General features: G+C 35.0%; 1 protein-coding gene across 3 annotated transcripts in view; it reads right to left on the bottom strand.

The window, feature by feature from the left end:
• Positions 1-25,057, bottom strand: part of Usp9x (ubiquitin specific peptidase 9 X-linked) — a 109,630-nt gene that overhangs the window by 22,142 nt on the left and 62,431 nt on the right. For all 3 annotated transcript variants that reach the window (XM_071606465.1, XM_027927263.3, XM_071606466.1), the window contains exons 17-30: positions 24,321-24,416; positions 23,263-23,474; positions 21,893-22,133; positions 21,406-21,555; positions 20,315-20,435; positions 14,507-14,637; positions 14,040-14,318; positions 11,914-12,039; positions 11,042-11,167; positions 9,688-9,854; positions 3,838-3,946; positions 3,497-3,643; positions 2,790-2,936; positions 1,881-2,103 (exon numbers count right to left, since the gene is read on the bottom strand). In XM_071606465.1, the coding sequence (XP_071462566.1) occupies positions 1,881-2,103; positions 2,790-2,936; positions 3,497-3,643; positions 3,838-3,946; positions 9,688-9,854; positions 11,042-11,167; positions 11,914-12,039; positions 14,040-14,318; positions 14,507-14,637; positions 20,315-20,435; positions 21,406-21,555; positions 21,893-22,133; positions 23,263-23,474; positions 24,321-24,416 (2,275 nt within the window). The remainder of the gene's footprint in view (positions 1-1,880; positions 2,104-2,789; positions 2,937-3,496; positions 3,644-3,837; positions 3,947-9,687; positions 9,855-11,041; positions 11,168-11,913; positions 12,040-14,039; positions 14,319-14,506; positions 14,638-20,314; positions 20,436-21,405; positions 21,556-21,892; positions 22,134-23,262; positions 23,475-24,320; positions 24,417-25,057) is intronic.

Below are 25,057 nucleotides of genomic sequence, written 5' to 3'. Positions count from 1 at the left end.
CAGCCCATTCTCTTTTCTTAAACATGCTTTCAATCTCACTGTGGCATGAAACGTTATATAAATATATCAACACATGAGGCTTTGCTCAGTTTCAAATAATCCTAGAACCACCGAGGTTCAGTCTCAGTTTGGACACTTTTTTCCACCTTCAGGTGACCTTTTGTCCACTCCTACTAAGAGTAACATTTGCTTTGCCTATATCCACAGTGCTATTTTGGGGAGGAAACCAGAAAATGGATTTAAAAATTCTGTAGGAATTGTCAATCACTAAATGTATGTCCCCAACTCCCTCCACCTACCTAGTATAAACCTGAAAACAACACAATCATCATTTTCTAGGGAACCAGTTAAATAAGTTTAAGTATATTGAATTGAAAAGTATCTAAGCCAATACATGGAATTAGGTCAATACTTACATGTCAGATAGGGAACAATGACAGATATATTATTAAGGTATTAAGATATATTATTAAAAACAGAGTGAATTAGACTGTATTTTATTTCCATTTGTGGTTAAAAAGTTGGGGGGAAAAAAAAGGTTTTGGCAGGGCGCAGTGGTGCATACCCATAATTCCCGTGACTCAAAAGGCCGAGGCAGAAAGATCACAAGTTGAAGGCTAGCCTCAGCAACTTGGCGAGACCTGGTCTTAAAACAAAAACATTTAAAAAGGACAGGATGCATAGCTCAGTATCAAAGGGCCCTTGGGTTCAATCACCAGTACCACACACAAAGATTTTATATGCTAAGCAACTCAGTGAGACCCTGTCTCAAAATATAAAAAAGGGCTGGAGATGTGGCTCATGGTTGAGTGCCCCTGGGTTTAATCCCTGGTATCCCCCATGCATTTATATGTAGATTCTGCATACAGAGAAGTAGGAAGACAGACATGAACTGATGATAATGATTATAACTTTCAAAGAGGACTGGGGAAAATGGATGGGCAGAAACATACTTTTCACTGTATACTCAATCTTAAGTACTTGAAGTTTTCACCATGTAAATGTATTACTTAAAAATAAGCACAAACTCCTCTCCGTTAAGTTAAAAGAAATAATGGCAACAAAAATCACCTCACTAGATTTGTTAGCTAAAGGTCTATTCTTCTTAAAATTTTATATTTTCAGTTGTAGATGGATAAAATACCCTTATTTTATTTATTTTTATGTGGTGCTGAGCTACAACCCCAGCCCAGGTCTAATCTCTTAAGCAGTGTATTTAACCAGAAACACTTAAGATGTTATTTTAAAAGCGTTTGCCACCATGCCCATCTATATTCTTAAGTGGTGTAGATAAACTGGTTTTCTTCTTAAAATGAAATTGCCTTGGATTTGTTTGTTTTTACAGTTATTTTATATATGCATTCAATCCCTTTGAGCTTCAGTTTCATATCTTAAGATCTAGAATCTGCAGCTACTGTCATAGGCTTAATGTGGTTTATCAAGTGAGAACATGTAAAATACACCAAAATAGTATCTTCTCACATTCTAATCTTCAAAACTCCATATTTTCTTTGATGGTCAACCTTGTTTTCATATGAATTCTCAGTGAGTACCTGAGAGGTTCGCTAACTCATGCAATTTAGTTGTAAGCTGTATTTACTTTGGCTACTCTGGAATTGGGATTTTACTTCAGATTTGAAGGCTGAAACTTAATTTGTCAAATATTTATATACTTACAACAGTTAACAAACACTTGAAAACTTTTCTATATAAGGTTCTCTGCTTGTAATGATCATAATTATATATCCATTTGCTAAAAATGTCAAGCTAGCAACCAACAGAAACAACATGACAGATTTTTACTGAAAGAAACTTGGCAAATAAAAAATTTAAAAATTACAACTATTAATCATCACAACTTCATATTTTAAAATACTTACTAGTTATCGCTGTCCCAATGTAATACATTTCAGTTAAAGAATCTACTATCTGTTTGAGATTCCTCACACAGCCAACAGCTAATGCTACAAGTAACTCAAAACCAGCATTAATCGTAGCTGGTGAACTACAGACTGGGATAGCCTGCTCAGCTGGGAGCTCTCCATTTCTCATATATTGCAGGTAAACATTGGACGCAGGAAAGATGAAATCGTCAATTAGTTCCTAAAAGGAGTTGAAAAAATGATTACATATTAACAACAATATATTCAGGAAAACAAAAAAATGTCTCTTGTAAGAAAACAATTTAAAAATTACTTATCAAAATTTAAGATCTTATTACAGCTCAGAAACTTGGATTTTCTGATGAATGTCCAACTTAGAAACATGAGTTCGTATAATTAAGAGACACATCCAATTTCCCATATTAAAACAAAGTATTAAAGACAGAATAAACTGCATTACTTAACAAAATTAACATTAATGCTTACTCTAATCAGATGTCTATTAAAATAAACCGATTTTGAATAAAAATTACTTACCACATACAAGAAAAACTCGAAATCATACATGACTCAGTCTTACAACAAAATGGAGGTTTGCCTCTTTAAATAGTCTGATGAAATGATTAATCCAGAGACATTGATGCTATTAGACAGATTTTTTTTTAAATGGTTGAAGACTTCCGGTTTATTTATTTATTTTTTGAATTTTTAACATTTATTTTTTAGTTTTCAGCAGACACAACATCTTTGTTTGTATGTGGTACTGAGGATCGAACCCAGGCCATACGCATGCCAGGTGAGCGCGCTACCGCTTGAGCCACTTCCCCAGCCCCTATTAGACAGATTTGATGGTGAAACATTTAGAAGGCTATGAAATCTAGTAAGGATCAAGAATGCTGAACTCACCTTAATGAGATTAGCACCTCCTTTTTCACAACCAATATGAAACTTTTTCTCAGGAGTTTGAAAGGCCAGTAACTCTTTTGTTACCCCAAGGTGGCCTTCCAAGATAGTCTCTTCAACACCCGTTTCACCTGTTCTTTTAACATCATCCTGCCAAATTAAAAAAATAAAATAAAATAATAAATAAATGTCTAACTTTTAAAAGGGAGGCTAAGAGGGAAGGAAAAGCCAGTACAAGACAGAGCTGGAGGGACATAAGATAATTTCCAAAAATTGATCCATTGAAGCAAGTTTACAGAATTTCTTAGAAAGCAGGCTTTATATACTATTAGAAAAACTGCTATTTTCAAGACTAAAACCATCAGAAACAAATTCTCACGCAATTATGTCCAGGAGTTATGATCAAAGTGCTAGCCTATCAGACTCATTTTTTACAAGAACAATTTAAGAATGCTTTTTTTTTTTAAAGCTAGCAATTTGTAAAAAGGCCCAAAATACTAAAATGGAAGGAGGTGAACACCAGCATACAAAGTTTTTAGTAAGAAAGCATATTTTATACAACTAATGAAACGTTTGTTCCACAAGTCATAAATATCCACCAATCCTTTGGTTTGTTTGATTACTTTGGAGCTCTCCATTTAACCGAAATGCTCAAAACTATAAACCCTCTCTTTTAACAATGATATATAACAGTATTAACTGCAACTTACCCTAATTCTTTTAAGCCAATCAATTTCATTATTGAGAAGAACTTCAGCATTGGGTACATTAATATTACTGTTATAAGCATAATTAAGAAGATGCCTTAAGAGAGTGAAGTAGTCGCCTGAATGTTTAGCTCTCTCTCTGGCGGTACTCTGAAAATAAGAAGGTATGAAAATGTCAACTTATATGCCCATGCTCAGAATCTACTTTTTAAATACTCAGTAAATTAGAGCAGATAACTAAAACAGGGAAATTTCCATTTAATAAAAGCTAAGACCATAAATCCCAGAATGTCCCTGGTGAAAGAGTGAATGACAAATGGTAAGCATATTAAAAAATGTCTCACCCCCAAAACGGTAAAGAGCAGAGTAATGAAGAAAAGTAGAGGCCTGTGTCCCATGCAACACCTGGTGCACATTAAAAAGAACTGCTCCTGTGCCACCTGACGAACAGTTCTGAAACAGAAATGTTTCACATTTAATACATTGCTCTTATTTAGAAAAAAAAAAAAAAAATTCTAACACTGTTTTCTGGTTGGGGAAGGGTTTGAATTAACAGTAATAATAACAAGGTAATCTCCCACTTAAGCAGTCTTGGCAATACTTAATAAACAAGCTGTATCCTCAGGAACGTAAGCTCAACCCTTGTGTCTTCTGACATCTGTCTCGGAACAAGCCAGAAATGGTCTTCTAGATACAAAATGTTCTAAAGTTAGCTTAATCCATGTTTTTGGCCTTCCAGAGAATTTTCATTTGGTTGTGCTTTAATACAACCACTTTGTGGGAATTCTGCTGCAATCACCCAAGGATACTACGCAGATGTTCCTTATGTCATACTAGTAGTTTCAAGGGTATGGTCTCCAGATTAGCAACATCAGAATCATCTTGAAAATGCCTATTTTCAGGTTCTATCCCAGAATTCCTGAATCAGAAATACTAGGGGTGGGGACTGAATTAGAACAAGATACATTCCATGCTTTTATCATCATGTCAAAAAGGATTCTACAAAATGTCATAAATAACAAAAAGAAGGAAAGAAAAATACTAGGGGTGGTGAGGCCCAACAATGGTTAAAACTATTTAGGTAGTTCTGATGAGTGCCAAAGATTGAGGACTATGGTATTATGCAATATTTCCTCTATGATAATCCATGGTGAAAACATGGATCTTGTCTCAATCCTGGGAATTTCACATGATCATTTTGAACCCAGGGCTGCTTCACCACTGAGCTATGTATCAGCCCTTCTTTATTTTATTTTTTTTATTTGTTTTTAGTTGTAGATAGACACAATACCTTCATTTATTTTTATGTGGTGCTGAGGATCGAACCCAGTGCCCCACGCATGCTAGGCAAGAGCTCTACCACTGAGCATTAACCTCAGCCCCAGCCCTTCTTTATTTTGAGACAGTCTAAATTGCTAAGGCTGGCCCTCAACTTGCAATCCTCCTGCCTCAGGCTCCCGAGCTGCTGAGATTACAGAAGTGCACCATCATCCTGAGCTTGGATCTTTTTTGAAAACAAGAAACAAAAACCAAAACTCTATTACATACTATACAGATTTCGCTAGAATAAACACTCCAAGAACCTGAAACAATGTGTGGCATACAGTAGGTGTTCAAGAACCAATTACCAAATGAACAATGTCTGACATGTGGAAGAGGCCCAGTGAGGACTTGCTGACTGAGTATGTGTGTATTTTGCAGTTATCACCAACTACATTTCTGTGGTAACTATGTTTTATCTTTGTGCTAGCTGCTGAGCTCAGAACTGACTTTTTATTTCAATTGTAAAGGACCTGACATACATTTTGTGCACTCACCTCCCTTCCTGGAATTTTTAGGTTTCTGAAAACTGCCCATGGGCCCATAAACCAGAGGGACTCAGAAGTTCCTAAAATTATTGTGGGTAGAATTTGGGAGTAACCCAAGTGAAGTCAGGAGTACATAAATTTCTGGGAAGAAGGTCCATGGCTATGTCAGATTTTCAAAGGAGTGCGTGTATGTTACACCCACTGCCTGGTTTAGTTTTAAACAAGTTAGGTATGTAGCCCAAACTGAGGTGGAAGGGGCTGCCCATAAAGAGTTTGTCTATCAATTCCTCAAAAGCCCCTGAGCACTGTCACACTTTTATACTGCTTGCAAAGAAACACATTTCTGCTTGATAAATCCTGTTGCTTCCATCTACACAATGTACCTGGAATCTGATAGTTTCTTTCCACTTTTATTAATGAATAGTTTAGCTGCTTTTTCTAATACTCTACAACCTACACCCAACCACAGAACACATCAGATTTCTCCGCTCAAAACCCTCCAACAGATTGCCATCTCACAGTGATCACCAAAATCCTCAGGGTGACTATAAAATCCTTCCAGACTATGTATTTATCCCCTCTGGTCTCAGCCCCTGCTACTGCCCTCCTTTACCCTTCTACCCTTCAACATGAAAGGAATGTTCCTGCCTCAAAATATCTACCTCTATTGCTCCTTCTGCTTAAAACAATCCCTGGTTACCTACATGGATCATTTACCTTACTCTTTCAGACTCTGGATTGAAGGGCACCTCAGTGAAGCCTTCTTTGACTTTGCTGGATAAAAATGAACCCCACTGACTCCTAAATTCCTTATTCCCCTTTCCGGCTTTATTTTTCACTGCATTATTTATTAGGTCTAACATAATATATGGTTTTTCCCATGTTTTCCGATCTCTATATCCTTTGGCATATAAGCTCCAAGAAGGCTAAGAACATCTTCATTTTACTTACTGAACTATTCCATAGTGTCTGCTACATAATAGGTACCAAACAAATGAGACTGACCACCATACTGAAATCAAACACTACTTAGATAGTAGCATCACAGGTCTTCTGTCAAACTGACTCCCACTAATCTCTTTCACAGTGTGATCCTTTGCTCCTACCTATAAAAACTGGATCTCTAGTTCTACTCTGAAAGCACTATCCCAGGGGTGGCAATAGGAAGGGTAAAGCATTAGGCCCTGGAGGGGTTCAGAAAAGCTTATCACACCTAAATGATTTCCAATATTCCAACTTATTATCAGTGTTATGATGTGGAAGCAGACCTTTTAATAGGAATGGAAATTTTGGAAACTGTCCTGGTCTAGGGATAAGGAAAAGTTACTGGAAAATATGTGGCATTAAAATTGAACTTGGGAGTAAGGAGGAGGAGAAGAGAACAAATTGTGGAATGCTTAAAAAACAAACTTAATGTTTGGATTTGCTTAAAAGGCAATAGGAAGACATGAAAAGACTTTAAGCAGAAAAGAAACAATTGTATTTTGTAGAGACCATTCTGCCTACAGTGTGCTCAACAGATTAAAAGGGTACAATAACAGCAGAAGGAAGAACAAGGACATTGTAGATGTCCAGGCAGTGGGAGCTGGCTGCTTTGACAGAGGAAGAAGCAGTATAAGAATTAAATTAAAAGCAGAAGCAACATAACTGGAAATGAGGGGGAGAGAGGGGCAGCACAAAGGCTATGTCTATCATCCTTTTAAATTTTTTCTGGCACCAGGGATTGAACCCAGGGGTGCTTAAACACAGAGACACAATCCCAGGTCAGTTTATTATTTATTTTGAGACAGGGCCTTGCTAAGTTACTGAGGCTGGCTCTGAACCTGTGATCCTTCTACTTGAACCTCCTGAGCTGCTGGGATGACAAGCATGCGAATACACCTGGCCCATCCTCTAAATCCTAACTAAACATGAGCTCACATGCTAAATCCAGCATAAAACCCTCACTCCTGCTTCTTCCCAGGCAAAAGGTAACCTATTCCTTTTCCAATTCCCTAAGTACTTCATCTTTTATGGGGACTAAGACTGTTGTAATTGAAATGACTGACAAGGTCAAAACATCACTTAATGCCAAAATTAAGAATCAAGCTTTTCTTATGTGTTAAATTCTGACTTGTTTCTGCCACAGAGTTTGATTCTGGGTATAATTATAATCTACCAGTAATATGTGAATCTCTACTATGTGCTGGGAAGTTAAAATTCAAAAGTCAAATAAGGAACTTTGAGACTCACATAGTTTTTTGGTAGTACTAGAAATATAACTCAGGGCCTTAAACATGCTAAACAAGTGTTCTACCATTGAACTACATCCCCAGCTCATAAGAGAAATTTTCATAAATGGTTGAGGGCAGAAAACATGTTTAAACCAAGTTCCTTAAAATTATATATATAAGTTGTTGATGGACCTTTATTTTACTTATTTGTATGTGGTGCTGAGAATCGAACCCAGTGCCTCACACATACTAGGCAAGCGCTCTTCCACTGAGCTACACCCCAGCCCAAGTTCCTTAATTCTTTTTTCATTAAAAACAAATTTTTTTTTTTAGTTGTTGATAGACTATTTATATGTGGTGCTGAGAATTGAACCCAGTGCTTCACACACGCCAGGCAAGTGTGCTACCGCTGAGCCCTACCTAGCCCTAGCCCCAAGTTCCTTAATTCTTACTAGGCCAAGTTCATGAAACACATTCCTTGTGAATTACAGTAGATGGGGTAGAGAGAGAAGATGGGAGGGGAGGGGGGATAGTAGAGGATAGGAAAGGCAATAGAATACAACAGACACTAGTATGGCAGTATGTAAAAACATGGATGTGTAACCGATGTGATTCTGCAAACTGTACACGGGGTAAAGATGGGAGTTCATAACCCACTTGAATCAACTGTATGAAATATGATATGTTAAAAGCTATGTAATGTTTTGAACAATAATTAAAAAAAAAATCCTAATAAAAAGTTAAAAAAAACAGAATAAGAAATCTGCTATCTCCAGGACTGACTTCAAGTCTCCTCCCGTCTCTCCTCCCCAACTAATATCTACCACTGAGCTATGTCCCCAGGGATTGAATTTTTATTTTGAGACGGATTCTCCCTGTGTTGCTGAGGCAGGCCTCGAACTTGTGATCCTCTTGCCTCATTTCTTACTGTAGGTGCCCGCAACCATACCTAGCTTCAAAAAACTTCTTAAATATTCCTACTTGAGAACCTACAACACATCAATTTTAAGCACCCTTGAGAGTAGGCAAGTTGAACATACCCTATTACATACATCATGTACATTTTTTAAGCTTTATTTATGCATCACTAGATTTCATTTCAGCTTATTTCATTCAGCTTATTTTATTGCTTATTTTGACTTTATATTAACCTTTCTACAACTAATTTTGTCATTACTGAATGGCATGTATGTAAGACAGATTAATCACACATTAACAGTGACACTAAAGTTTAAAAACTTAACCTTATATATGAAGGTCAGGATCAGACTGACGGAAATGGATGGAAACCAACATTTTCTACAAATCTGATGGACTTGCACAAAAGAGTGCAAATTGAAATTATTATCACTGACTAAATGCTTTTGAAAGGAAAGTCTTTATAATTGATCTTTATTCTAGTGTAAAATGCCAAAATTCGTTCAGTAACCTTGTCTCATAAATTTTATATCATATTAACTTTAACTAAAGAAAATCTGGCAAGGGAAGGGAGGAGGAATGGGAATAGGAAAGACAGTAGAATGAATGGGACATTATTATCCTATTTGCACATATGATTACACCATCATTTTAATCCTATATCATGAATAATTCGAAGAACGAGAATATGTCAAAATACATTCTATATCATGTATAACTAATTAGGAAAAAAGTATATGAAAACTTAAAAAAAAAAAAGAGAAAGAAAACCTGGCATCTAAGAATCTAAGATAGGAGGACAATATCCTAGTTAAATCTTACAGTTCAGATTTTCAAAGATGGGCTAATCCATATTTCTTAGTTGACCCTAAGTAGAAAAAAATTAGTACTTTGAGAATTGGCTTTTCTTTGCCTTTTTTTTGGTACTAGGGATTGAACCCAGAAGTGCTTTATCCCCATCCCTTTTTGAGACAGGTACAAGTTGCTAAGTTGCTAAGGCTGGCTTTGAACTTACGATCCTTCTGCCCCAGCTTCTCGAGTCACTGGGATTACAAGGCATGTGCACCTAATGCTGGCATTTGCAGAGACAAAAAAAGTCAAATGAATTTAGGTTAGGCAAAACATTATTACATAAAATTTTCCTCAACACATGCTACAGAGATTATCTGATTTAAGAGATACATTATGCCAGCAAAAATCAATTTATTTCTGCTTACAAAATAAAATCAATTTTTATAAAATTAAAGACACTTACTTGCTGTGACAGTGCAAAAGCAAGTCAATAATGAATGTCTGCCAAGCCTTTTCTTTACTGAGAGCATCTAAGGCTGTTGGAATCAAGGCAAAACATAATGTCATCACTTCCAGTGCTTCACAGCAAACCTGTTCATCTTCCAAGTCCAGCTCATTGCCTGCATTGGTCTGTAAAATTAATTGGGAACAAATTACCTAGAGATGCATTTCAGAAAAATCTCATGTGATTCTAAGACTCCAAAGTAAATGCTTACAATTATCTACTTGCTTCAACAACACAGCCTTAGTCTCCTGCAACTCTTCAGACTCTTTTGAAATAGTCTAGAAAGAATTATAATGGAAAACAAAGTCTAATTCCAGTATTTTTCTGTCTAAAAAAGGGCTGGAGGAGCATATTGAGCATGACATGTACTTCTTTGTCCTTAAGGCTCCTTCTAAGTTATATAATTTTATACCAAAAACCGTGCTTTTCTAAAGAACCACTCTAGTATAGTACTTTTGACTAGTTCATCTAATTTTACTATTGTTCCATTTCATTCAAAATCATTTGTCTTGAACAATTATTCAGGAAGATTTTGAAAGCAGCCTAAAGTATGCTTGTGAATTTATTCATTAAAAATAATAACTATAGTACATGACTGCAACAGAATAGGCATTCAGTAACTTACGGAATGAAGACCCAGGACTTTAAATAGACAGATACTATTGGACACCAATAAAGTAATGAAAATTGAGGGTTATATTTGCTATAAAATACAAGTTCTACTGAGCCATAAAAGTACGTATAACCCAACCTCTCCTAAATATGTAGCAGTACCTACCTAATAGGAACAGGTACACATGACAGAAAACCAAAGAGCCAAGCATAACTTCTGTTGTGTAAATAATTTAACACAAGGTCAGATATGATACCTAACTGGTTGATATTTTTCCTACTTTTTTGACTGCTTTAAGAGACTCAGACAAAAACACTTTAATGCCATGATACCATAAGATAATTAACTAAACCACAATTCACATAGTATTAAAGGGTGATGAAAGAGTAACAGAATGGGAGAATGCAATTCAATGATACGATTTTATCCGATCCCCCAAAGTAGTTAAAAAAAAAAAAAAAAAGGGAAGAAAAAAAAACAAACACCAATTTTATTTAAAAAGCAGACTCAGGGCAGGATTCTTAAGTATTTTCAAAGCAAGATTTTTATTAAATTCTCAACTATAGATACCAGTTGATTTTCAGTCATTAACATGCAAGCAGATAGAATTTTTAAATATAGCAAACTTAATAAAAATTTAGCCACATACACAATTAGCAACATTTATTAAAAAGAATATATTTCTGTCACAATTCTTACCTTCTCATAAATTTTAGTGATTTCTTCATTTGGGCTAAACACTAGTTGTAATGCCCCACATCCTGATGCCCAGATGATTTTTTGTATAGCTCTAATGACACAAATATCAGGCATGTATCTTGACGCCTGCAAGATAATGAGTAATTAAAACTGTTGACAGAAATACGAATTAGTGAAAAGTAGTATCACTGTCTTTAGGTTTTCAAGTTGCCTTCATCCTTTATTTATTTAGCTTAAACAAAAGTATGCTCTACAAATTAGTACCAGAAACCACACTGTTTTTATCAGGGTCTTAAAATGACAACCATTCTACTCTGTTGCTTACCCAAGAGACTTGAAACTCTGTATCTACACAAATACATGCACAGAATATTAAATAGCAGCTTTCTTAATAGTCAAAACAGTCCAAGTGTATGGATAAACAAAATGTGAAATATCCACAATGGGATACTATTTAGCAACAAAAAGAAATAACTACTGATCCATATAACATACATAATTCTCAAAGTCAATAGTCTGGCTTTCACATATATATTACATACATATGCATGTGAAAAAAGACACAGAAGAAGACATGCTATATGATTCAGTGTTAGAAAATGGAAACTCCTCTTATAAGGACAAAAAGATTAGGGACTACCTGGGATGAGAGTTGGAGGAAAGAATGGACTGTAGAGGGGCAGAAAAGACTAACAGAAATATTTTGTCTTGAGTCTTCATGTACAATGCCCTAGATTTGATCCCAGAGCAATAAATAAACTTTTGGGTAGTGGTTTCACATGTGTGTACTTGTCAAAATTCACCAAACTGTATACTTTCTGTTATCTGTAAACAAAGATATAAAAAACTCATATAATCCTTACAATACTAACCTCATCAGATATCTGCTGAGCAAGACGAACTGACACATTTCTAAGCATGCACTCAGATGATGGATTAGGAATGCTCTGAAGGGCACTTTGTAGCACCACTGCTTGATCATGAGTAACCTGGTTGACCTGGAAAAACACTTTATTTAAGTGATTCGTACATAAGCAGACCCAATCATTTGCACTTCATTCATCAACATCCAAGATGACCACCTCTGCACAAATATAGAGCCTGTAGTGACTTAGACAAAGCACTTGATGCTGCCAACAAGGTGTGGGTTCCCTCTCTTGCGCTTTGAAGTGCTATGCGCCTGTCTGCCAACTCCATTTTAGATTAATCCACCTTGTGTCTCAATATCTGGGTTCAGTGTAACTTGCAGAGGATAAATGATAAACTGAATAGACTAGGTTCAACTTTAGGGACTCAGTAAAATATTACACATCTTTAATATACATGCCCCTAGGCAGACCCTGCTTGCATTTTCCCCTATTCATCAAATTCCACTTTGTAAAGGAGAAAAGGAATGGAAAGGGGTGGGGGGACTAACTTATGAAAGATATCAGTGTCTTTCCTTCACAGTATAACCAAATTTTGCAGTCTACAAAACCAGATAAATTTTATTAAGTATTTAACAACACAATTCTAACTGCCTTTGAGTGGAAACTTCCCTTGTATGTACTATAAATATTTCTAAGTCATCATTTAAAATATTTCTATATTACTAATTTTATATATTTTACATATTTTACTTCCTATAGACTATGAGCTTCTTGAGATTGGAGGCTATTATGTACTAATGGCACATTCTCTGAAAAGGTTAAAAGCATTTTTTATTTTTGGACTTCATTAAACATCCGCATTAGGAATTATGACAAGAATCTGTTCTTATATCAAAACAAGAAGTTGTCTTTTAGTGCTTCCCAAAAATCCCAACAGAACAGACCCACAACAACAAAAACAAAATAATATAAAACATAGGTCATTTTATTTTATATTGAAAATTTCTAACACATATGAAAGCAGAGAGAATAATTTAATAAACTGCCACATATTCATTACTCTGCTTCAACTATTATGAATAATGGACCAAATTGTTAGTTATCTAACTATTCCTCCTAATTTCCAATCTCAGTATTGTTTTCAATCAAATCTAATATAATAGCATTTACAAGTATTTCAGCCACTATTACAGAAATGGGGGGGGGGGCTTTTCCTTTTAAATGAAACCATAATATTATCATACCTAAGACATAATTATCTTATCAACATTCCAATCTTTCCAAATTAAGACATAATTTCTAAAGAATAAAATCTCATCCCTGAAACTTTTATATTCTGTCAGTACCTTTGTAAAATTATCACTTACAATGTATATAATACAACTAAAAGTTTAGTTTGACCTCTCATAAGTAGGTGTCAAATTCTGGCATATAAATGTTGATATTGTTTTGGGTACAATATAAATGATACACTCACAACAATCAATTCTATGTACATTTCTTTTGCCTCAATTTCTTAATCTAATATCTATTTTTTTAATTCAAGAATTAATAATTTTATCCTCAAATCCTAATATCATTTCTAGTTTATGGTAGCATTCAATATAATGTGAAGAGAGTTCATCTTTGATAGAATACATTCTAAAAAAAAAAAAAAATTCTGGCATATTTGGAGAACTTTAGTACTACGGATCAAGGATGCCACCAAGGAAAAGGCAGTCAGATAAAAAGCTCAGAAGTGGAGGTTAAGCTGATCAAAGTGGGAAGGGAAGCTGACAACAGGCTAAATTAATTACAACTGATCTTCACATGTCTGGCAAGTACAAGTTACTGAGACTCATAAGGGGTTTTTCTTAGATTTAAAATAATTTAAAGTCAAGCAGGATGTAAGCAGCAAGGGGAGGAACAGCCTTCTCAAATCAGTAGCATACTCAGTGAAACATTATTTACACTTTTAACACAAATATACTCTAATAGAAGAAGCTTCTAAAACTGGTATCCAACTGGAAAAAAAATTGCAACATTTTGAATCAACCCCGAACTCTACTTAAAAGTTGCTGAGAAGTTTTATCTTAAGAATTACTATCATAAACTATTACAAAAAGAATATTTTTTAAAGTCTGTATTACCGATGTCATGGGATTCACGCCTTCTACACCTGGCTGACAAGCCTCTGCCACTGCCCGAACATGGCCATAGCCAATAGCAGTTAGCAACAGTTTGGCTATTTTAAGAGCATTGAGGTAGGCACCCCTTCGAGTTTCCATATCTGCATTTGGTAGGAAGTTATTTCTGGTTAGCATACTCAGGACGAGGGGTAGACCACCACTTTTTAAGAAGTGAAACTGAAAATCAGAGGAATCATCAGCCAGAGGCGCACCAGCAGGCATTAACAAGGCATAGACCACCTAAAAAAAAAAAAGAGGGGTGAGGGAGACACTGTATTAAAAGATTCAATAACTTCAATTTCTATCATCATTGCTAAGAAATACTTGACCAATTCAAAAATATCTCACCCATGTTCTTCATATTAACAAAAGATCAAATTTAAAGAACATGAATGGAATAAATTCAAAAGGGGGAGGGGGGAACCAACCTCTGTTAGGTATAGCACTTGTGAGGCTGAAGGACCAAAGAAAAGTGAGTCGAGAGATGGACTAAGGCTGCTCTCTCCAAGTTTGGCGTGGTCTAAACAAATAGCTCTTAATTTTTCTATTGTTGTACTATCTGTAAGAAAGAGAAGACACGGTCTGAAACAAAACATAATTCACGTCTTCATAATATTTCAGTTGCCACAGGCTCTTTTAAACTAGATTGATTTAACAACACAAACACACACACACACCCCGCCACCCCAACCAGGGCCCTTTAATCAGTCATCTTAAACACAAAGGGAGCAGTAGAGGCTTCTAGTGAACATGCCCTCCCAGGCCAACGGACACTGAAAAAAGAAAAAAAAAAACACTTCAAAAAAAGTGGTTCTGAGCCAGCACGGTGGCACATGCCTATAATCTCAGTGGCTCCTGGGTTAAAAAACAAAACAAAGAACAAAAAAATTATAAACTCTTTCCTCCAAATTCTCTGTGTGTGTCCTCATGACACCACTAGCAACTTGGCAAGGCCCTGTCTCAAAATAAAAAATAAAAGGGGTGGGGGAGGGCTGGGGTTGAGGCTCAGTGGTAGAGCATTTGCCTCACGTGTGTGAGGCACTGGGTTCAATTCTCAGCACCGCATATAAATAAATGAATAAAATAAAGATCCATTGATGGGGCTGAGTTTGTGGCTCAGTGGTAGAGCACTTGCCTAGTATGTATGAGGCACTGGGTTCAAGCCTCAGCACCACATAAAAAATAAATAAAGGGGCTGGGGATATAGCTCAGTTGGCAAAGTGCTTGCCTCACATGCACAAGGCCCTGGGTTCAATCCCTAGCACCACAGTCAATCAATCAAATTAAATAAAGGTATGATGTCCATCTACAACTAAAAAAAAAAAAGTTAAAAAAAAAATAAAGATCCATTGACAATTAAAAAGATATATATTGGGCTGGGGATGTGGCTCAAGCAGTAGCGCGCTCGTCTGGCATGCGTGCGGCCCGGGTTCGATCCTCAGCACCACATACAAACAAAGATGTTGTATCTGCCGAAAACTAAAAAATAAATATTAAAATTCTCTCTCAAAAAAAAAAAAAAAAAGATATATATTTTTTAAAGGGGCGGGGGTGCTAGGGATGTGGCTCAGTGAACAAGTGCCCCTGGGTTCAATTCCTGGTACCAAAAAAACCAAACCAACCAAAACTAGCTTGCTTCACTGAGAAAAACATGGTGGTACACAGGAAACATTCCTAAAATTTTTAGCCAACATTACTAATGCAAATATTTACCTTAAAATAAGAACTTTGAATTTTTTCTATAGTTGTATAATTAAAATTTTTTTAGTTTCTTCTAAATTACAGTGAAGAGAGTTAAATAAAACAATAATTCCACAATACAATTAGGCATTTGCTACCAAATTTAAGAATAATTAATCAGGGGAATTCTGTCTCTTCTCACTTGAATACATCTTATTCTTAATGCTTGGGGGCGGAGGGAAGAAAGAAAAAATGGTTAATTACCTTTAGAATACTTTGATAAAGTTCTAAGTAACTGCCCTATAATTTAAAAAATTGCTCGATAAATTACTAACTACTTTTTTTCCTACAGAAAATAGTAAATAATAATAGTTAGTAAATTAAGTAATCATAAATTAAGTAATCATTTAATATGTGTGCATATATGCATATATTTTCCCCACATTTTTATTGGTGCATTATAGTTGTACTTATTCATGGGATGTGTTATGTATTATTACATGCATTAATTAGTTCAAAGAGCTTATAACAGACTTTGACATATTTTAAAATATTAGCTGCCCGAAGCTTCTATAAAAAAAAGCAACTTATTCCTCCTGGTAAATAAAAAATTTAATCACTCAGTATCAAGCAAGTGTCTTTTTCTGCTGCACACAAAGGACACAGGAGTTAAGTATAGTTTAGATCATAAGACATCAAATTATAAAGAATACAGAAGCTCCAAGTTGAACAGCAAATCACAGTAGAGGCCCACTTCAGGCAATGATCTGCAAATACCTAAGACATAAAGTCAATTACTAGGACATGCATGCTATGTTTATAGCAGCATAATTCACAATATCCAAGCTATTTAATCAACCTAGGTGTCCATCAATGAATGGATAAAAAAATGTGGTATATTATACACAATGGAGTTTTATTCAGCCATAAAGAAAAATGAAATTTATGTCTTTTTCAGGAAAATTGATGGAACTAGAGATCATTATGTTAAGTTTTAAATAAGTCAAACTGAGGTGGTCAAGGGTTATGTATTTTCTGTCACATGTGGAAGCTAGAGAAGAAAAAGTAAAAGATGGGGATGGATCATGTGAAAATCAATGGAAGATCATTAATTAAGGAAAGGGACTAAGTGGCTGGAGGTGGGAAGAGAGGGGGAAAGTGCTGGGGAGAGATATTGGCCAAATTATATTGTTTTACTGTGTATTGTGTGCATGTAATAATACATAACACATCCCATGAATAAGTACAACTATAATGCACCAATAAAAATGTGGGGAAAATATATGCATATATGCACACATATTAAATGATTACTTAAATGTTACACAGCTGATTATCATCTGAAAAAAGCATCTTCTCAAAATTTCTGCCTGAGACTCCTGAAAAGAGCTCACTCTCGCCATCTGGTGGCACTAAACTCAAATCACAAGACCAAGGATTCTATAGTAGTTTTGTATTTTATAATGTCAAAAGGTTGAATTTGGATATATAATGCTACAACTATTACTGAGACATTAGTGAATGAAATAATACAAATTTTATACAATAAAACAGATCAGGATTAAATAAAATTTAGGTAAGTTTTATCTGAGAGGCTAATTTGTGAAGTGACTTGTCTCACTCATCAGAAAGTAAGATGAGAAAGCCAATAAGGTGGTTACTAAGTCAGTGATAGAAGCATAAGACAGTTTTTAAAACTATCACGGTCACTCAGTGGTCAATGCCCCACACCCGCTTCAATCTCCAGTACCAATAAAATATAGTTGGTATATTGTCTGGAAAGCTATGGATGAATATTCCTTGTAATATCTCCCTAGAAAGGAGATCAACTTTGAACTGATGACCATTTTTTTGGCTGAAAAAAAAATCCATTCATTTGAGAAAAAGCACCATCCTAAATTGGTGGTAATGTAGGGAGGATGATTTATATATATATACAGATATATCTTCTCAAAAGTTTTGTATTTCTATTTTTTTGATTTAATATAAAGATATAAGGGCACAGGACAGAATTATTTACAGGGTAATTATCCTAGAAAAAAGTATGATATATTTGTATGAAATATAGATGTGTATGAAATAAATAAATGTATGTGTATCCATAAAAAACTATCATGATAAATTAAACAATACATTTAACTATCAGTAAAGTATCTCCAAATGCCACTAAAATAAGAATGAATATAAAAATAAACTCAGAAGGACATAAAAACGAGAGGAAGCAACACTAGAAAGCTGTTAAATTATTAAAGAGGTAAGGATGGAAGATGGTTTAGCTGAGCCAAGAAGTGCTTATTGGGGCGAGGAGGAAAGTAAGTAGGTATCTGAAAATTTGAACGCCACTCAATCCTAGAAAGCTAAGGATTTAATAACAAGTACTTAGAAAAGTATAGATGAATCAAGAGCCTGTGCACAGAGGAGTTAAAATCTTTTTAAGAAGCAAAGTTTCCAATCCCTCTGAAAGAGATCGATTACAATGGATGTAACCAAATAAATGAAGTAAGAATCAATGAGTAAAGAGTGACAATACATTAACAAACCGAAGACAAAGCGCTACCTTATAATATACAATGCCAGTTAACAGATGGAAAAGGAATGATGAAGTGAAAATAATTCTGCAATCATGATAAAAACTGATTTACGTCATAATCACAGTAAGTAAGTAAGGTGAAAATTTCATCAGGAAAAGATAGGCAATGTCTCAAAACATCTTCCCACAAAAGGAAAAAATATTAACTTCAGAGGAGAAACCCAGCAAAGTAAGTAAATCTGGGTTAATGTAACCAAAAGGACACAGTGTCTCCTGTTGTGATGCCCTGAGATAAACAAAGCATCAATGTAAGTTGTATTGTGTGGAAAAAAAATATACAACCTGTATAAAATCATGAAGATTTTTGAGATAGTCAACACCACAATTGATCTGTACTTTTCGAACACATCAAGGTGATGAAAGAAATACTGAGGTGCTTTTTTGAATTAAGAAACAGTGCAAGGGGAGGAGAGAGTCCATACACAGAGGTAGCCCAGCATGAAGATTTAACTCAAGCGATGTCAGGACAATGACCAATGAGAGGAGTGAGGCCCAGGATTGAGAGTAGAGTCCTGCACACAGAAACGGGTGGTGGTGATGACTTGTTACATGAGGAGGATAGATTAAATAGGAAAATATGTTAAAGGACAACTACCAGACATTTCACAAATACAGAAAGATAGAAAATTAGAATGAACCTGTCACAGGTGACAACTGGAGGAACTGACACGATCTCATAGTTTTAAAATAAATATATACACACATACACTATATGTATGTGTACAAGGACCCATAGGTCCTTGGAGAAATGGCAGATTCTAGACTAGGGTTACAAAACACAGGTTGTCAGCCTGAATTATCTTGAGCCAACAAGAACACAAGTGCTCAAAAACTGATGAGAACAAATTAAAAGAAACCAGCTTGAAGAGGTTTCTACTGACCAAATTAGAGATAATTTGAGCATTCAAGTAAATGTCAAGTAACAGATTATAATCCTTTGAATGTAACAGGAAACCATGAATTCATACAGATATAAATGCATAAAAAAAGCCCAATGAGAAAAAGTATAAACAGATTCAAGGTATCTCAAAATACTCTATTACAAAGGGAAAAGAATAATTTTTCCAGCAGAGAAGGAAAAAACTCAAGTGCTTACAGAGATCATCAGGAGTAAACAGAGAAACTGAAATCACATAGCATCAGAAAGAACACATGGAGAAGAAAAGAACATCACTTCTGTGGTATTCCCAAAGACTCAAATTGAAAGCTGTGTATGGAAGGCAAAGAACCGCCAAATGAGGAAGATGAGGAGGAAGAGGAAAAGGACAATAGCAGAGTTGATGGATTATATAATGAACAATAATGGAAAATTATTTGAAAGATTCAAGAAGGTATATGGGAAGAATTAAAGAGATATTTAAACAAATTGGGGAGGATGTAGGAGTAAGAATTTTCATCTACACAGTGGACAATCAGTATACATCTAAAAGTGACAAAGAACCAGTGGTAAGAGGATATTATTTACAGATATAATGGTACATACATATGTAAGAATAAAAGTTAAAGTTGAAAGTGATTGTTTCTAGGGAATAAAGAAGTAACAATACTGTTGGTGACAAATGATCTACATAACAAGACATATGAAAGCAAATGTTATCTATAAAAGGCCTCAGAGTAAATATTTGAGGCTTGTGGGTCACAATTACTAAGCTATGCTATTGCAAAACAAAAGTATCAAAAGACAGTGAATCTTTGAGTGTGACTACATACCAATGTAATTTTGATTATCTACGTTAAAATTTAAATTTCATGGATCACAAAATAGTATTCTTTTGCATTTTTTTTTAAAGAAATTTAAAAATTTAGAAACCATCTTAAGGTATTTGGTTATTAAAAAAAAAAAGGTATTAGGCTGCATTTGGCTTGTGTTTGTCAACCCTTAAGTTGTGGTCCATTCAGAACGAATTTGCAAACATACCCCTTTTATTGTTCAGCATGTACTTTATCATCATTTAAACATTCTTACCTGGTGGCATAAGTTTCATAAGCACTCTTGCTCCATCTCTAAGAGGTGGCATGTTTAGGCTACTACCCAAGTCTGCAACTTGCCAAAGGAAAGAGATGTATCTAGGATGCAGTGACATTATCTAGAATACAAAATATATGAATTACCTGTAAATCATCCCCCACAAAAAACATAATCCAAAGAAGTTAAACTCCATAATTTGTTCATCTCATGTCTACTCTGATATAGTTAGCTTTTGGCATCTTCTCACCTTTACTAATCCTTCCTGATACAGACTGAACACCTTATCTAAGACACTTCCAGTAACTTCTTTGTGATGGCTCTTTTACTGTTCTACTAAATTTCTCCCACATATACAACTTAAAACTCTGGACGTACAAAAGGATACTATTTGCACTACTCAATTCCTAATCAAACTGCTGCTGGGAGCCAAATTCTTCTGATACCGGAATAGCTGGTGTTACTGTAGTCAAAGATTTTTGTGGAGAGGGGACAAAGGAGATGTCAAGAAAGGGAGAAATAACTGCTTCTACGGAGGATATTCTGCTGACAATCTAAGAAGATTACAGATATTTTCCTACATAAACAGTTTTAAATAAAGGACCCATTTTATTCTGGTACTGGGGATTGAACTCAGGGGCACTAGGCCACCGAGGCACATCCTCAGCCCTATTTTGTATTTCATTTAGAGACAGGGTCTCACTGAGTTGCTTAGTGCCTTCCTTTTGCTGAGGCAGGCTTCAAACTCATGATCCTCCTGCCTCAGCCTCCAGAGCTGCTGGGATTACAGGCATGCACCACCACACCTGGTGACAATGATATTTTTTGAAATTTATATATTTGAGTATTATAATTAGGCTCTAATAGATTACTTCAATGTAAACACATCATATGTATCTATAGGGAAATTGTTTTACACTTCAACTGAGTTACAATCACCATTTAGAGCAATCCATTTTAACGTTGATGGTCAATAGTTGATAACAATTGTAAACTCAAGAAAAAACAAGTATTTTGTATACTTCTTTATTCTCAAGATTCTAGCTAGCACAATGTCTTACACACAGTAAGTGACAACTGCATCTACTCACCACTCCGGGCAAACAACTTTCCACTTCTGGATTGGGACCATCACTGTAATGGTTACCGTGATTTCCAGGAGATCCAGTTGAGGAATCAGAAGAGCTATCAGGGCTTGAAGGCATATTGGAACTTATTTGTGTAAGTTTGGCTGTAATCAGCTGAAAAGGACATAATGTATTAGTATCAAAGACAAGGAAAAATATTTACACAAAACCCAACTCAGAACCTAGTGACATACCAAGAAAACACCCTAAAATGACATGCTATATTTTTGATATTTTTTAAATTACCTTATATAACCCACTTAGTTTTTAGAAATCTTTTATTCTGATATTTTGTAGGTGTCAGTATGCCTGTTTTAGTTAGCAGTATAAGCCCAAACACCTAACACAGCCTTACGCATAATAAATAAAAAGCATTTCTTGAATGAATTAATAAATAATCTCAGGTTTAGTTTTATCAAAAAAAATTAGCAAGTATACATACTTTACTTACCGATTTATCTTTAAGGTTTAATTGTCCAATCAACTTCCTATCATCTCCAGGATCTATTAGCTCACCGCCCACAAAGAGCTCAATTTTTGTATGGGCTACATTGGCTTTAATGCGATTGAGAATACATCGTCGAACTGAACCAATTGTATCATTTGTATGAGACCATACCTCCAGATCATCTACCTGTCTGCCCTGGTTTGGAAATCGAACTACAAAAGAGAGGTGTTTGCCACGGAAAGCTCTGCGGGGGACGAAAAAAAGGAAAACATTATCATATTCAGCAGTCTTTCAAATCCTGTGGCCAAGAAAATAAAGCTAGGAATTTAACACTGAGTATTTTCTTATTAAATAAGGGGAAGTGAATTAAAGATACTTATTATTTTTAGTATCCTCAGAATGAAAAATGATCGCTCATTTTAACTACAAGTAACTTCAAAACACAACATGTTTGTTAATTTTCTACTACAGCTGCTGAAAATGATGGATATGACTCAAGGAAATTAAGACAGTGACAGAAAAATTCACTTATTTTTATGCTATAAAAGCCAATTAAGACTTTGTAAATGTGAAATGTAAACGTTACCTTGAGAACATCAACAAAAATGCTAATATATATTTTCCCTGAAAAACTCTAAATATGAAAATTCACCCAAAAATGATATTTATGTTAGCATATTACCTTCTTTTAGTTAAGATACAAAATACAAATCATACTAAAGGAGTAATTTTATCTAATTCTTAAAAGGCAAAAAAAGATGACACTTTATATAAATGGCATTTAAATTACTAAATGATGAAACCTTAAGAAAAATGTTACTTAGCCCATATGAAAATCTTTTTTCATTTTTTTTAAAAAATATATTTTAGTTGTCAATGGACCTTTATTTATTTATATGTGGCGCTGAGAATCAAACCCAGTGCCTCACATATGCTACGCAAGTGCTCGGCCACTGAGACACAACCCCAGGTGCTGAAAATATTATATTTCTTCTTATATTAGCTATCTATAATGGCAGCTTTAAAAAGTTCTAATTACTCCCCAATCTGACTAAGCTATTATTTTTAACAGTTAAAAAGGCCACTATTGCAAACATTCTGTATGATACAAATAACTCAGTTTTTCTATGTTTTGCTATGTTGCCCAGGTTGGTCTTGAATTCAGGATTCTCCTGCACTAGCTTCCCGAGTTGCTGGGACTATAGGTATGCATCATCACACCTGGCACAAATAATGTTTTTAATGGGCAAGACACTAATATTTTGTAAAAAGATTTCCTCACTCTTTTTACCTGTATCGTCTTTTTCAATCATATGATTAGGAAAATACCCAATAATTAAGAATTAGCACTAGTTGATCAGTTATTCACAAACCTTGACATAGGCAGAATTGTTCTTTCCTCATGATAATCACTGTCACATTCATTTATATATTCTCTTAAAACAGTTAATACTCGAACCATTCGAACTGCTTCTTGTCTTGCACAATTAATACTGTCTTTGTCACCGTCCAAAACACACAACGTGTCATAAGAAGCTTTCAAGCGATCAAAGCAAGACTGAATGAAGTCTTCGTGGATCACCACCTACAAATAACAGGCCAAATAAAGATAGTTCAAGTTGCTCTAAGATGGAAAAATTAAACATATAACATTAACTTAAACAGAGATGACAATGGCTAATTTAAAGGTAGCTCTCAATGAGACTCGGTCTATAGTAATAAAAAAAACACATCAAGGTTTTTCTTTTCTGTCTTTTTTAAGGAAGCTAGTGTTAATGGAAATTACTAGGATAAAGCAGGTTTCCAAAATGAACTTTAAAAGATTAGGTACTAGTATCAAAACAAATTCAGTAAATCTCTTTGCCATTTCAACAGATGATTAATAATCATATTCAAACAAATTAAGCCAGCCATATATGTCAAGATTCACTTATATGATATTTTGTTTAACAGAAATATGAACTTTTTACCAATATTTTTGATAACTAGAAATTGTTTTGTTCCAGCTCTTAATCCTGAATAAAAGAATAAAATTCTTGGGGCTGGGGCTCGGTGGTAGAGCATTCGCTTAGCATGTGCGAGGTGCTGGGTTCAAGCCTCAGCACCACATAAAAATAAATAAAACTATTGTGTCCAACTGTAACTAAAAAAAGAAAGAATAAAATTCTTAAAGGACACAGAGTGCCAAGTGTTACCAACTGGTACTCTAATTAATGTGGGAATTGGTTTTATTTATTTATTTTGCTTGTGGTACTGGGGATTGAACCCAGGGCCTTGGCCATGCACAGCAGTTGAGAAAGGGTCTCACTACGTTGCCCAAGTTGATCTGGAACTTGCAATCCTCCTGCTTCGGCTTCTCAAATGGCTGGGATTACAATCATGTGCCACTGTGTTTGGTGTATGTGGATGTTTTAAGCACACAGATTCTTACCTGATTAACTTGTAGCCTTGGACCAAGGTTTGTGTATATCTCTTTCAATAGATCTATAGCTCTGCTGGCAATATCATCATTACTCTGAATCACAACCTAGGTTCAAAAAGATTGAAATGTTAATTCTCAAGACATGTTTAGTTGATCATATGCTCAATTATTTTTAATATACTCTTCAAAAATTAATATTTAATTATAATCTGACTTTAATAATCAAGTGAAACTGGTAGAAATAGACCAAAAGAATAAATGAAAAATTTTAGTCTTTGAATAAAAAAAACTATTTAAGAATGAGACATTTTACTTAAGATAAAATAATCTTTGACCATTATTATTTAACCCTATAATTTTAACATCTTATTAACCAAGTCGTAAGGCATTACAGGAGGAATTCAAATTAGTTGAAAGGAAGGAAGAGAATAGTGAAATAGTTTAGCATACTCTCCTTCCACTCCCAGATTCTAGAAAGCTTTATCACCCATCTAATTACATTAGTGGTTTTCAAACTATGTTCAGAATCTAAGAGGGCTTAAAGGAGGTGTTTCAGTGCTGACCACTCTAAGAGGCTTGGGGACACCAAACAACAACAAAACCCACAGGATTTCTTTGTTTGATTAGATTTACATTTTGGATTATTACGTGAATTTTGATTTTTAAAATCCATTTCCGCTGTTAAATTTTAGTGTGTGCTAAGGATCCCGACTAACCTTTTCTGCTGCTACAAAAAAGCTGAGAAC

Source organism: Marmota flaviventris, chromosome X (genome assembly GCF_047511675.1).
Source record: "Marmota flaviventris isolate mMarFla1 chromosome X, mMarFla1.hap1, whole genome shotgun sequence".
NCBI lineage: Eukaryota > Metazoa > Chordata > Mammalia > Rodentia > Sciuridae > Marmota > Marmota flaviventris.
The sequence above is the reverse complement of the archived record's forward strand: the minus strand, read 5'-3'. Positions and strand labels throughout refer to the sequence as shown.